The sequence below is a fragment of the Rhinopithecus bieti genome, unplaced genomic scaffold (genome assembly GCF_001698545.2).
Source record: "Rhinopithecus bieti isolate Rb0 unplaced genomic scaffold, ASM169854v2 scaffold_15197, whole genome shotgun sequence".
In the NCBI taxonomy this organism is placed as follows: domain Eukaryota; kingdom Metazoa; phylum Chordata; class Mammalia; order Primates; family Cercopithecidae; genus Rhinopithecus; species Rhinopithecus bieti.
The window spans coordinates 1193614-1207880 of NW_016808366.1; the positions used below are offsets into that span (position 1 = coordinate 1193614).

General features: G+C 46.5%; 1 protein-coding gene across 8 annotated transcripts in view; it reads left to right on the top strand.

The window, feature by feature from the left end:
* Positions 1-14267, top strand: part of CNBD2 (cyclic nucleotide binding domain containing 2) — an 84001-nt gene that overhangs the window by 58050 nt on the left and 11684 nt on the right. For all 8 annotated transcript variants that reach the window (XM_017886650.1, XM_017886653.1, XM_017886651.1 and 5 more), the window contains 2 exons: positions 2267-2444; positions 4770-4890. In XM_017886650.1, coding sequence (XP_017742139.1) covers positions 2267-2444; positions 4770-4890 — 299 coding nt within the window. The remainder of the gene's footprint in view (positions 1-2266; positions 2445-4769; positions 4891-14267) is intronic.

The window sequence follows — 14267 nt, forward strand, 5'->3', positions numbered from 1 at the left end:
CTTTTTTTTTGAGATACAGTCTTGCCCTGTCACCCAGGCTGGAGTGCAATGGCACAGTCTTGGCTCACTGCAACCTCTGCCTCCTGTGTTCAAACAATTCTCTTGCCTCAACCTCTCAAGTAGCTGGGATTATAGGCATGTGCCACCATGCCCAGCTAATTTTTTGTATCTTTAGTAGAGATGGGATTTCACCATGTTGGCCAGGCTGGTCTCAAACTCCTGACCTCATGATCTGCCCACCTCGGCCTCCCGAAGTGCTGCAATTATAGGCATGTGCCACCACACCCGGCTGGCGATCTCTTTTTTAATCAATGTTATTGATATATATTTTTTATATAATAGAGTACACATATTTTAATGTGTGTAGTTAAATGACAAATTAGAAAAAAAATTCTTTTTGAAACAAGGTTTCACTTTGTCACCCAGTCTGGAGTGCAGTGGCATGAACACGGCTCAGTACAACCTTGACCTCCCAGGCTCAAGTAATCCTCCCACCTCAGACTCTTGAGTAGCTGGGACTTCAGGCATGTGCCACCACACCCTGCTAATTTTTGTATGTTTTATAGAGACGGGGCTTTGCCATGTTGCCCAGACTGGTCTCAAACTCCTGAGCTCAAGCGATCCTCCTGCCTTGGCCTTCCAAAGCATGGGATTACAGTGGCGTGAGCCACTGCACCCAGCCATAGTTCCATGACAAATTTATACCTCTACAGTCAAGTTATAGAACATTTCCATCACCCCAAAAAGTTCCCTTGTGCCCCCTCCCAGTCAATCTCTACCCCTCACCCCTGCCCTAGGCAACCACTGATTTGTTTTCTGTCATTATGGGTTAGATTTGTCTTCCTATGGTTTCATATAAATGAGATCATACAGTATGGACTCTTGTATCTGGCTTCTTTTACTTAGCATGCTGAGTAGTTTATTCCTTTTTATTTCTGAATTATATTTCCTTTTAGTTTTATTTTATTTTATTTTAAGAGATTAGGTCTTTCTATGTTGTCCAGGCTGAACTTGAGCTCCTAGGTTCAAGCAATCCTCCTACCTCAGCCTCCTGAGTAGCTAGAACTCAGGTATGCGCCACTGCAACTGGCTCTTGGTGATCTTTTAAAATAACTCTCATGGAGGGCCTATTATATGCTGGCACTGTGTTAGGCATATCACATTCTTTATCGGCAATTCTTTTTTTTTTTGAGGCAAAGTCTTACTATTGCCCAGATTGGAACACAGTGTCGTGAACACAGCTCACTACAGCCTCAACTTCCTGGGCTCACGCAATTCTTCCATCTCAGTGTCCCCAGTAGCTAAGGCTACAGGTGTGCACCAGCATGCCTGGCTAATTCTTTAATTTTTTGTAGGGATGAAGTCTTGCCATGTTGCCTAGGCTGCTCTTGAACTCCTGGGCTCAAGTGATCACCTACTTCGGCCTCCCAAAGTGCTGGGATTACAAATGTGAACTACCATGCCCGGCCTATAATTCTTACAATAGTTCTATGAGGGCTGTAATGATTATATGACTTGTCTAAGGTTCCATGACCAGTCATCCATTTATCTTTTATTGCTGACCCTGCCCCAATTTGAAAGCCCAGTTTGAATGCCAGGATAAATATGGTCTGTTAATGGAATGATATGAGCTTTGAATCCAAGAGACCTGAGTTCAAATCCAAGCTTTAACCTTTTTCTGGGTGACTTGAGCTCTCTGCTGTTCATCTTATCTCTTAAAGTATGTTAATCACCCTTCTCCAGATGTAATGGATGTAAAGGCTCTAGCAGAGGGCCTGCCACCCAGGGACATTGCATGGAGGCCACAGTGTTTTATCTTTCTTTTTTTAAAAAAAAATTTCCAGCTGGGCACGGTGGCTCAAGCCTGTAATCCCAGCACTTTGGGAGGCCGAGGCGGGCGGATCACGAGGTCAGGAGATCGAGACCATCTTGGCTAACACGGTGAAACCCCGTCTCTACTAAAAAATACAAAAAACTAGCCGGGCAAGGTGGCGGGCGCCTGTAGTCCCAGCTACTTGGGAGGCTGAGGCAGGAGAATGGTGTGAACCCGGGAGGCGGAGCTTGCAGTGAGCTGAGATCCGGCCGCTGCACTCCAGCCTGGGTGACAGAGCAAGACTCCGTCTCAAAAAGAAAAAACAAAACAAAAAAAAACATTTCCACATGTGCTAGACCATCGAGGTTCCTGTGATAAGCTTCAACTACTACCACCATAACCGTCATATATGCAAAGATCCATAAGTATCTTTTCCTGTGCTTTCTCTAACAGAATACTCTCCTATGGAAAGATTTAAGGAATTCCAGATCAAGTCATATCCTCTACAAGACTTTAGCTCCTTGAAACTTCTGCATCTCAAAAAAGCCTGGGGGTTACAGGGGACAAGCTTCAGCAGGAAGATCAGAACCTCAGGAGACACTTTTCCCAAGATGCTGGGCCCAAAGATCCAGTAAGCTCAGCCCTTGGCAGATAGATGGGTCCAGACTGTGGTTGCAAAGAGAGATAATACTTATATGGCAGAATGTCGGGGATGCTGGAGAGGGGGCAAAGGTGGAGGACACAGGTCAATCCCAAAGGGTTGTGCATGAGGCAGCCTAGAGATGTCCTGGGTCTGAGAGCCAGGACCTGCATTCTCCACCTGTAACTCACAAGGCTACTTCAGGCATTCAGCCACGTCTTTTCTCAGGTCCTCAGTACCCCATTTAAGGAAGAAGGGACTGGACAGATCTTCCGGCTCTGACATTCTGTCGGTCTGTGTGTTTCTGGGCCCTTTTGATTCTGAGCTGCTTCAGAAAATTCTGTCCCTCTAAGGAAGGCAGTTATAGCACAGTAGATAAGAGCCTGTGTTTGGAATTAATCCTGCCTTGGCCACTTATTTTAGCTCTGTGTCCCCAGGCAAGGGACTTGACCTCTCTAAGCTGTATTTCTTGGTAGATAATAGCATCTAAGTCTTGGGGTTGTTGCAAGTCAGCAGTTACTTGAGATACTGATAATTATAGTTAACACTTACAGAATACTTTTTGTAGCTGGGCATAGTGGCACATACCTGTAATCCTAGCTACTCAGGAGGCTGACACAGGAGGATCGCTTGAGCCTAGGAAGTTGAGGCTGCAGTGAGCTGTGATCATGTCACTGTACCCCAGCCTGGGCAACAGAGCAAGACCCTATCTCTTAAAAAAAAAAAAAGGGAAGAAAACAGGCTGGGCGCGGTGGCTCACGCCTGTAATCCCAGCACTTTGGGAGGCTGAGGCGGGCGGATCACCTGAGGTCAAGAGTTCGAGACCAGCCTGGCCAACATGGTGAAACCCCATCTCCACTAAAAATACAAAAATTAGCTGGGTGTGATGGCAAGCGCCTGTAGTTCCAGCTACTTGGGAGGCTGAGGCACAAGAATCACTTGAACCCAGGAGGCGGAGGTTGCAATGAGCCGCAATCATGCCACCGTACTTCAGCCTGGGCAACAGAGCAAGACTTCATCTCAAAACAAAACAAAACCCCTTTTCGGTGCCTAGTACTGAATTATCTAATTTAATCTCCATAACAACTCTACGAGTACTATTATAATCATTCCCATTTTTCAGGTGAGAAAACCAAGGTATGGAGAGAGGTTAGGTTGCTTGTTCCAGGTTGCGCAGGTAGAAAGTGGCAGAGCCAGGACTCAAACCTGAGTGGCTCAGTGTTGTTATCGGTGCGATATGAGGCGGTATGCAAACTGGTGTGAGGTGGATGCAAACTGGGTGCTGTGCTTTTGTTTTTTCTGGTGAGAATGAAGAGCAGAAGAGGAGACTCAGTGGGGACCAGCCTAGAAGCAGCTCACTGCTGGGCCCAGAGGAGCACAGCCCCCTCCCCCTGCTACTTTTGAAATTGAAGTGTCATAATGAGACTAACAATGGCACCAGTGTCAAAATCCCTGCATTCCTGCAAGGGCCACTTCTTGCGAGTCCTTTGCCTGTTAACATTTCCAAGCTGCTGGCCTCCATAACGAGCACCCTGTCACTTTTGAGCTGTGATGGATAATCCTTCCGAAGAATCTAGGTTGCAGTGAGCCAAGATTGTGCCACTGCACTCCAGCCTGGGCAACAAGAGCAAAACTCCATCTCAAAAAAAAAAGAAAAGAAATTCCTTCTTGACTGGGCGCAGTAGTTCATGCCTATAATCCCAGCACTTGGGAGGCCAAAGCATGCAGATCACTTGAGGCCAGGAGTTTGAGACCAGCCTGGGCAACATGGTGAAACCCTGTCTCTGCTAAAAATTAGCCGGGCATGGTGGTAGGCACCTGTAGTCCCAGCTACTTGGGAGGCTGAGGCAAGAGTATCACTTGAACTCCAGAAGTGGAGATTTCAGTGGGCAGAGATCCCATCAGTGTACTCGAGCCTGGTGACAGAGTGAGACTCTGTCTCAAAGGAAAAAAAAGAAAGAAATTCTTTCCTCATGCTGAGCATGAGAGGGCCAGCTGGGACTTCCCACCCAGTAGGCCTGGCTTGGCTGCATGGGATCATCAGCCCCTGCCTCCAGGAGAACAGCCCTCAGGTGTTTAAGGGGAGGGCCTGTATCACCTTCCTCTCCCAAGTCTCGTCTTTTGCACCCTCCAATTCCTGACAATGGGAGTCAGTCTCTTCCAGGGCTTGATTTTGAATTTTCTCACCTTCTGGGGAGTTGTGAATTCCCCAGGGAGGGGAGTCCTCCATGTGCAGAAGAGTGAGAGCTGATTAGCCAGGGCCTCAGGAGCAGACTGTGTTACAGATGAGCTCTCTAACAAGCTGTCACATTTCAGATCCAGGCCTGTTCAGTCGATCAAATGTGCCATGATCAATACCAAGCTTGGTGAGCTCCCCAAGGAGGCTGCAGTAGGGGCCTACATGAAGGTGCACACTGTGGAGCAGGGAGAAATTTTGGTGAGTATGCCAAGAGCTTTGTTCACCACGGAGTATGTAACACAAATGGGCTGGAATGTTAAGTAATGACAGTAAAGGTTTAAAAACACTTCCCTCCATATTTGATGATATCAAGGAATTGTGTTGATTTGTAAAGATGTGATAAGAATAGGCCTGGCACGGTGGCTCACACCTGTAATCCCAGTGCTATGGGAGGCCGAGGTGGGCAGATCACAAGGTCAGGAGTTCGAGACCAGCCTGGCCAACATGGTGAAACCCCGTGTCTACTAAAAATACAAAAACTAGGCGGGCATGGTGCACCTGTGATCCCAGCTGAATCCAGGAACAAGGCAAAGATGTTCCCTCTTACCACTCCTATTCAACACTGTACTGAAAGCCCTAGCTAGTCCATTCAAGAAAAGGAAATAAAAGGCATACAGATTGGGAAGGAAGAAATAAAACTATCTTCGTTTGCAGATAACATTATTGTCTGTAGATAATTCCAAACAATTTTTTTAAAAAGAAAAACCTCCTGAAACTAATGAGACTATATAGCAAAGTCACAGGATACAAGATTAATATACGAGAGTCCATTGCTTTACTTATACCAGCAATGAACAATTGGAATTTGACATTAAAAAACACAATACCAGCTGGGCACAGTAGCCCCAGCGCTTTGGGAGGCTGAAGGCAGGCGGATCACTTGAGGTCAGGAGTTCAAGACCAGCCTGGCCAACATGGTGAACTCTTGTCTCTGCTAAAAATACAAAAATTAGCTGGGGCCAGGCATGGTGGCTCACACCTGTAATCCCAGCACTTTGGGACGCTGAGGCAGATTGGATCACTTGAGGTCAGGAGTTCAAGACCAGCCTGGCCAACATGGTGAAACCCCATCTCTACTAATAATACAAAAATTAGCCAGGCATGGTGGTGCACACCTGTAATCCCAGCTGCTTGGGAGGCTGAGGCAGGAGAATCACTTGAACCTGGGAGGCGGAGGTTGCAGTGAGCTGAGATCGTGCCATTGCACTAAAGCCTGGGCGACAAGAGTGAAACTCCGTCTCCAAAAAAAGAAAACACCCAAACCAAAAAGCCAGGTGTGGTGGCGGGCACCTGAAATCCCACCTATTTGGGAGACTGAGGCACAAGAATTGCTTGAACTCGGGAGGCAGAGGTTGAAGTGAGCCGAGATTGTGCCACTGCACTCCGCTTGGGTGACAAGAGCAAAACCCCATCTCAAAAAAAAAAAAAAAAAAATTAATAACAAATCCATAAATTACCTAATATTTTTACAGAATCTAATTTCTAAAGAATTCAATTTCTAGGCCAGGTGCGGTGGCTTATGCCTGTAATCCCAACACTTTGGGGGGCCAATGTGGGTGGATCACCTGAGGTTGGGAGTTCAAGACCAGCCTGACCAACATGGAGAAACCCCGTCTCTACTAAAAATGCAAAATTAGCCAGTCGTGGTGGACACCTGTAATCCCAGCTATTTGGGAGGCTGAGTCAGGAGAATTGCTTGAACCCAGGAGGTGGAGGTTGCGATGAGCCGAGGTCGCGCCATTGCACTCCAGCCTGGGCAACAATAGCGAAACTCCGTCTCAAAAAAAAAAAAAAAAAAAAAAAAAAACACAATTTCTAAGGAATTCATTATGAAAAGGCTAAATATTGCATGATTCCAATTCTATGACATTCTGGACAAGAAAAACACTATAGAGATAGTAAAATTATCAGTGGTTGCAAGAGGTTTGGAGTTCAGGAGATGGGATGAATAGGTGAAGCACAGGGGACTTTTAGGGCAGTAAAATTATTCTCTATGGTACTGTAAATGGTGGATACAAAAGCATTTGTCAAAACCCATTTAATTTTACAGCACAAAAAGTGAATCTTAATGTATGCAATTTGTTAAAGAAAAAAATCAGGCCGGGCGCGGTGGCTCAAGCCTGTAATCCCAGCACTTTGGGAGGCCGAAACGGGCGGATCACGAGGTCAGGAGATCGAGATCATCCTGGCTAACACGGTGAAACCCCATCTCTACTAAAATTACAAAAAATTAGCCGGGCATGGTGGCAGTCGCCTGTGGTCCCAGCTACTCTTGAGGCTGAGGCAGGAGAATGACGTGAACCCAGGAAGTGGAGCTTGCAGTGAGCAGAGATCACGCCACTGCATTCCAACCTGGGTGACAGAGCGAGACTCCATCTCAAAAAAAAGAAAAAAGAAAAAAATCATCTAGGAGGTCAGTGGATCCTAGGAAGGAATACAAACTATGACAAGATAATCTAACCATTACAGATGTATGAAACAATCTCTGTGAAGGAGTTGGGGGAAAAGATGCTGACTTAAGTAACTTTGGAAATGAGTGGAGTTGGTAAGACTAAAGCAAAAGGAACTGTGTCTGAGCACTGTGCCCTAGTGATAAAGCTGTTTCTCATGAAGGTGTGGGTTAACAATACTTCTACTACTATACATGTACACAGTGTTAACACTGAAATAAAATAGTTCAGTAAATGGATGGCAGAGGGTGGGAACCAGGTTTTTCACAATTTAAGCAGGAATGTCTAGAAAGCAGGGGGAGCCTAGAATGCTCCATGTAGTAAATGGATTAGAGTTGAAAACATCAGTAGACACTCAAATTTAGCTCAATATATACTTACAGATAATTATGTATAGAAATATATGTGTAGGTAGGTCAGGCATGGTGGCTCACGCCTGTAATCCCAGCACTTTGGGAGGCTGAGGTGGGCAGATCATGAGGTCAGGAGATTGAGACCATCCTGGCTAACACGGTGAAACCCCGTCTCTACTAAAAATACAAAAAAATTAGCTTGGCATGGTGGTGGGCGCCTATAGTCCCAGCTACTCGGGAGGCTGAGGCGGGAGAATGGCAGGAACCCGGGAGGTGGAGCTTGCAGTGAGTGGAGATTGTGCCACTACACTCCAGCCTGGGTGACAGAGCGAGACTCCATCTCGGAAAAAAAAAAAAAGAAATATGTATGGGTATGGTTAGAAACATACAACTGTTTTGCTCTGTCAGATCATAGGGCCTAAAAGAAATGATACCCTTCCAGCAATGAGCACACTTAGCACTTGGATCTTGGTTGGTTGGTTTCTTTCTTTCTTCTTTCTTTTTTTTTTGTTTTTTGAGACAGAGTCTTGCTCTGTCACCCAGGCTGGAGTGCAGTGGCGCCATCTTGGCTCACTGCAACCTCTGCCTCCTGGGTCCAAGTGATTCTCCTGCCTCAGCCTCCTGAGTAGCTGGGATTACAGGTGCCCGCCACCAGGCCGGGCTACTTTTTTGTATTTAGTACAGATGGGGTTTCACCATGTTGGCTGGGTTGGTCTTGAACTCCTGACCTCGTGATCCACCCACCTCAGCCTCCCAAAGTGCTGGAAATACAGGCGTGAACCACTGTGCCCGGCCTCTTTTATTCTTTTTAAGAGACAGGGTCTTGCTCTGTCACTCAGGTTGGAGTGCAGTGGCAAGTGATCATGGGTCACTGCAGCCTTGAACTCCTGGACCCAACCAATGCTCTCACCTGAGTATTGTGAATAGCTGAGACTGCAGGTGTGTGCTGCCATGCCCAACTAATTTTTTTATTTTTTGTTAGAGACAGGGTCTCACTATGTTGCCCAGGCTGATCTGGAACTCCTGGCCTCAAGTGATACTCCCACCTTGGCCTCCCAAAGGGCTGAGATTACAGGCATGGACCATCGTGCCTGGCCTCCATACTGTTTTTCATAAAGGCTGTCCTCATTTATATTCCCACCAATAGTGTTTGAGGGTTCCCTTTTTTCCAAATCTTTGCCAACATTTGTCATATTTTGTCTTTTTGATAGTAACCATTTTAACAGGTATAACTCAATATCTCATTGGATTTTCACTTTGCATTTCCATGATAATCAGTGATGTTGAGCATTTTTTTCATATACCTGTTGGTCATTTGTATGTCTTCCTTTGAGAAATGTCTATTCAGAGTTTTTGCCCACTTCTTTTTTTTTTTTTTTTTTTTTTTNCCGGCTAGTTTTTGTATTTTTAGTAGAGACGGGGTTTCACCGTGTTAGCCAGGATGGTCTCGATCTCCTGACCTCGTGATCCGCCCGTCTCGGCCTCCCAAAGTGCTGGGATTACAGGCTTGAGCCACCGCGCCCGGCCATTTTTTGCCCACTTCTTAACCAGGCTATTTGATTTCTTGAGACTGTGTTGTTTAAGTTCATTATACATTTTAGATATTATCCCCTTATCAGATGTACAGCTTGCAAATATTTTCTATCATTCTTTAGGTTGTCTTTTTACTTTGTTGGTTGTTTCCTTTGCTGTGCAGAAGCTTTTTAGTTTGATGCAATCTCATTTGTCTATTTTTGCTTTTGTTGCCTGTGTTTTGGGGTCATACCCAAAAAAAACCATTGCCCAGACCAATGTCAAGAAACCAGATCATGATTTCTAATACAATTTCCCAATAAAAGGAACAAGCGCTCTTTGGAAAAATGGTTGAATCTAGGACTAGGGCAGGAAATACACAGGATGAGTCTAGAACATATTGTAATGCCAGAAAGTAAGGAAGAGCTGGGGGAGGGGCAGGAACTACTTTAATATAGGAGCATGTCCAAGGACACGGGGGCCACCTAAAATATCTCCCAGTGGCCAAAGCTGAAACAATTTGAAAAACAAAATAAAGCAGTGTTGGATTATAACCAAAAGTACACAATAAACATTCATGAGTGCATATTGATATAAATGAATTAATAATGAATTAATAAATGGAGGAGAAGAGACAAATCTCCCTGCAGAATGAATTTCAAGCAATTTATGTAGCTACACTGTCTTAAAGGAAAGAGAGCCTAACTCTCTACTCCTTAAATGTGGGCCATGCATAGGACTTCCTTCCAAAGAATACAGTATGGGAAGGGGGAATGAAGTAACTGTACAGTGGAAAAAATCTGAAAAACACAGCCAGATCATCAAGGCCGACATCAATAGTAAAACATCATGTTGATAGTATTGTTCCTTGATAGGATGTGATGAAAATATCACTTAACTTCTGTGGCCATCCTCTCAGTATCTTGTAACTCAGTCTAATCATGAGACATGATTAGAGGGAAAACATTAGACAAATTCTAACAGTGGCATCCCACAAAATACTCAGTGAGTACCCTCAAAACTGCCAAGATAATAAAAAATGGCCTGAGAAAATGCCACAGCCGAGAGGAGCCTAAAGAGCCCTATTTTTTTTTTTTTATTTTTATTTTTTGAGACGGAGTCTCGCTCTGTCGCCCAGTCTGGAGTGCAGTGGCCGGATCTCAGCTCACTGCAAGCTCCGCCTCCCGGGTTTACGCCATTCTCCTGCCTCAGCCTCCCGAGTAGCTGGGACTACAGGCGCCCGCCTCGTCGCCTGGCTAGTTTTTTGTATTTTAGTAGAGACGGGGTTTCACCGTGTTAGCCAGGATGGTCTCGATCTCCTGACCTCATGATCCGCCCGTCTCGGCCTCCCAAAGTGCTGGGATTACAGGCTTGAGCCACCGCGCCCGGCCGAGCCCTATTATTAAACGTAATGTTGTATCCTGGATAAGATAGTGAACTAGAAAAAGGGCATTAGGTGAAACAGGAAATCTAAGCAACTCATTGACTTTAGCTAACAGTAATGTAGCAGTAGAAGTTCACTAACTGTAACAAAGACTTACCAATGTAAGATGTGGGAAACTGGACATGGAGTATATGGGCACTTTCTGTACTATCTTCTCAATTTTTCTGTAAATCTAAAACTGTTTTAAAAAATAAGACCACCAGGCCGGGCGCAGTGGCTCACGCCTGTAATTCCAGATGCTTTGGGAGGCCGAGGCGGGCGGATCACCTGAGGTTGGGAGTTTGAGACCAGCCTGGCCAACATGGTGAAACCCCATTTCTACTAAAAATACAAAATTAGCCAGGCATGGTGGCACACACCTGTAACCCCAGCTACTCGGGAAGCTGAGGCAGGAGAATCGCTTGAACCCAGGAGGCGGAGGTTGCAGTGAGCCAGGATTGCACCACTGCACTCCAGCCTGGGTGACAGAGTAAGACTCTGTCTCAAAAAAAAAAAAAAGGAATCCAAGGCTGGGCACAGTGGCTCACACTTGCTGAAGCCCAGGAGTTCGAGACCAGCTTGGGCAACAAAGCGAGACCCTGTCTCTACAAAAAATTAAAAAGTTAGCTGGGCATGGTGACATTTGCCTATGATCCCAGCTACTTGGGAGGGTGAGGTGGGAGGATTGCTTGAGCCTGTGAAATCGAGGCTGCAGTGAGCCATGATTGTGTTACTGTACTTCAATCTGAACAACAGAATGAGAGCCTGTCTCAAAAAAAAAAAAAAAAAATGCAGTAGTGGTAGCAAGGGCAGTATGGATGACCATGCTTGGCTATGAGCTGATCACTATGGAAGCTGGGTGGCAGGTGCCAGAGCTGAATGAGAGGAGGAGGAGCAGTGTGCGGGTGCAGAGGTGGGGCAGGAGAAGGGCTTTCCAGGAGGAGAAATGGGACTCAGCCCGCCTGTGCCTGCAGAGGGCTGTCTCCTGAAGCCTCATATGTGGTCATTTGGCATCTGGGAAACTGTTCCCTCACCAAGCCCTCTCCTCTGTTCCTCTGTCACTATCTCCAAGGTTGTCCTTACACCATTCTCACCCTGTGTTATGGTGGACTGTGCATGCTCCTTCTCTCCACTCACACCAGCCTGTATGTCCTCAGGGCTGGGAAGGTCAGTCCAGTACTGTCTGATAGGTCCAGTCCCTAGCACAGTCCAGTGGACAAAGGTCCAGTCCCTTTGTCAATGCTGATTATTTTTTAGCTCTTAGAAATGTCTTCCTTTTGTTTAGTAAAACATTGCCTCCTACAGCTTTAAACTAGCTCCTCTCCTCTCCCTGCCCTATGCCCCAAAACAGAAGGAATCTACTTCCTTAGCATGTGATGCCCTTAGGTATTTAAAGAATGCTGTTTTGTTTTTCATTCAACATTTATGTAGCCAGGCACAGTGCCAGTGTTCCGTTAATTATTTTCATATTCACACAGAGTGGCCTCCATTCCTTCGGTCATTCTTCAAGGAGCGTAGTTTCCAGCCTTCCAGCCCATTGCTCCTCCTGGAAAGTCCTTCTGCCTGCCCCACCTCTGCGCCCACATACTGCTCCTCCTGCCACTCAGCTCTGTCACCCGCCTCCCAGCCTCCACAGTGATCAGCTCACAGCCAAGCGTGGTCACCCACACTCCCCCTGCCCCCACTACTGGATTCATTGTTTTAGTGGTCTTATTTTTTAGAACAGTTTTAGATTTACAGAAAAATTGAGAAGATAGTACAGAAAGTCCCCATATGTCCCTCTCGCAGTTTCCCCTGTTATTAACATCTTACATTAATATGTCTTTAGACGTTAGAGTTAATGAAGGTGGTGTCTGCTTCGCTTCAATTTGTTAATGTTTCAGAGTAAGGTGCTCAGAGCTGAACACAGGGCACCACGGGACACTGAGGCCTGGGCAGGATGGAGGCATGAGGACGGAAAAGGCCTTACTCAGTTTGGTAGGCAGTGACAGGAGGGGAGGCTGTGTCAGGAACAGGAACAACAGGGTCTGTTTTGTCCAGGCCCTGCAATGCTGGAACAGGGAGTAAGGCCTTTATTTCCTAGAAGTCCTAGAAGGCTTTGGGTGGGGACTTAGCAAAAGGACCTGGCTGCTGCTTCCCACATAGGGCCAGCACATAGAAGGCCTTCAACAAATATTTGTTAACGTGACCCCTTTGAAGAAAATGTCTGCGGGTGCCTCCGTGAGGTGCCTGTGATAGGACTCTGAGCCCTCTGTGTTGAGGCCCCGACTTCAGCTGTAGGAGAATGGGAGTGGTAACTGCTTGACTGAACCCGCCCCCTGGAAGTTGGGTCACATTGTCCTCACCCTTGGGAGTAGCAGTGTGGAGCTGGGTCAGCCCTGGGAACAGCAGAGGGTGGGGCCTAGGGTAGAGGGACCCAGGTTTTGAAAGCCAGGAGATATAGGAAGTCCAACTTCTCCATGGAACAGGCAGGCTGAGGCCTCTGAGGTGGTCAAGACTGGGCGGGCCAGAGCCATGGGCATTGCAGAAGAGAGGTGGCAAGCAGCACTTCTTATTCTCATTTTGCTTCTAATAGTTAGCTGTGTGGCCACGGGCAAATCACTTTCTCTTTCTGAGTCTGTGTCATGAGAAAATGAGGACAGTCATCTGGGTGAGCTGCCACCTCTAAAGTTGTGTGACTCCATTTGGGTCACTCATTCAGCAGATATTCCTTGAGCACCTACCATGCTCCAAGCATGGCACAAAGTGCCAGTGTGGCTGAGTAAACTGACATAATTCCTGCCCTCATGGGGCTTATGATCTAGTCAGGACAGACAAGAGGTAGCTAGTAAATACATAGAAAATTACAAATTGCTGTTAGGAATGGAATGGAAAGCAGGGTAGGTGGAGAGGTTCTTAAATGGGGTGGCTAAGGGAAGGCTGCTCTGAGGAGGTGATGTTTAAGCTGAGACCAGAATGATGAAAAGAATAAGCTATGGGGCCGGGCACAGGGGCTCACACCTGTAATCCCAGCACTTTGAGAGGCCAAGGAAGGAGAATTGCTGAGGCCAGGAGTTCGAGATCAGCCTGGGCAACATGGTGAAACCCCGTCTCTACCAAAAACAAAAATTAGCTGAATGTGGTGGTGCACACCTGTAGTCCCAGCTACTCAGGAGGCTGAGGCAGGAGGATCTCTTGAGCCCAGGAAGTTGAGGTTGTAGTGAGCTGAAATCATCCAACTGCACTCCAGGCTGGGGACAGAGTGAGACTTTGTCTCAAAACAAAACAAAACAAACAAACAAAAAAAAGAATAAGCGATGGAACAACCTGGCAGAAAAGTGTTCCAGACAGAAGCGGCAAGTTCAAGGTTCAAGGCAGGAGGGAGGAGGCGTGTTGAGGGGATTGGAAGGGAGGGCAGGGTGGCTGGAACAGACTAAGCAAGGCAGCAGTACACGAGGCTGAGATGGAGGGCCTGGAAGGGTGAGACAGCCCAGGCCTTAGGAGGCATGAGGAGATTTATTTGATCCCAGGTGCTTTGGGAGGCTATTTGAAGCATCTAGCCAGAGAAGCAACTGACTCCAGCTGTGTGCCTGCAGCATGTGGGTTGGAGGTAGCTGAGAGAGTAAGCAGGACAGCACTGCTCCTAAGTGGATCCCTGGTTCAAGATTGGGCTCTGCCAATTTGTCTCGTTACCTTGGGCAAGCTACTTAACCTCTTTGTGCCTCAGTTTCCTCATTGTAGTTGCTGAAAGCACAGACTCTGAAGACAGACCACCTGGTTCAAAGTCTAGGTTTATTGCTTTCCTGATGTGTGATGTTGGACAATTTTCTTTTTTTTTTTTTTTTTTTTTTTTTTTTT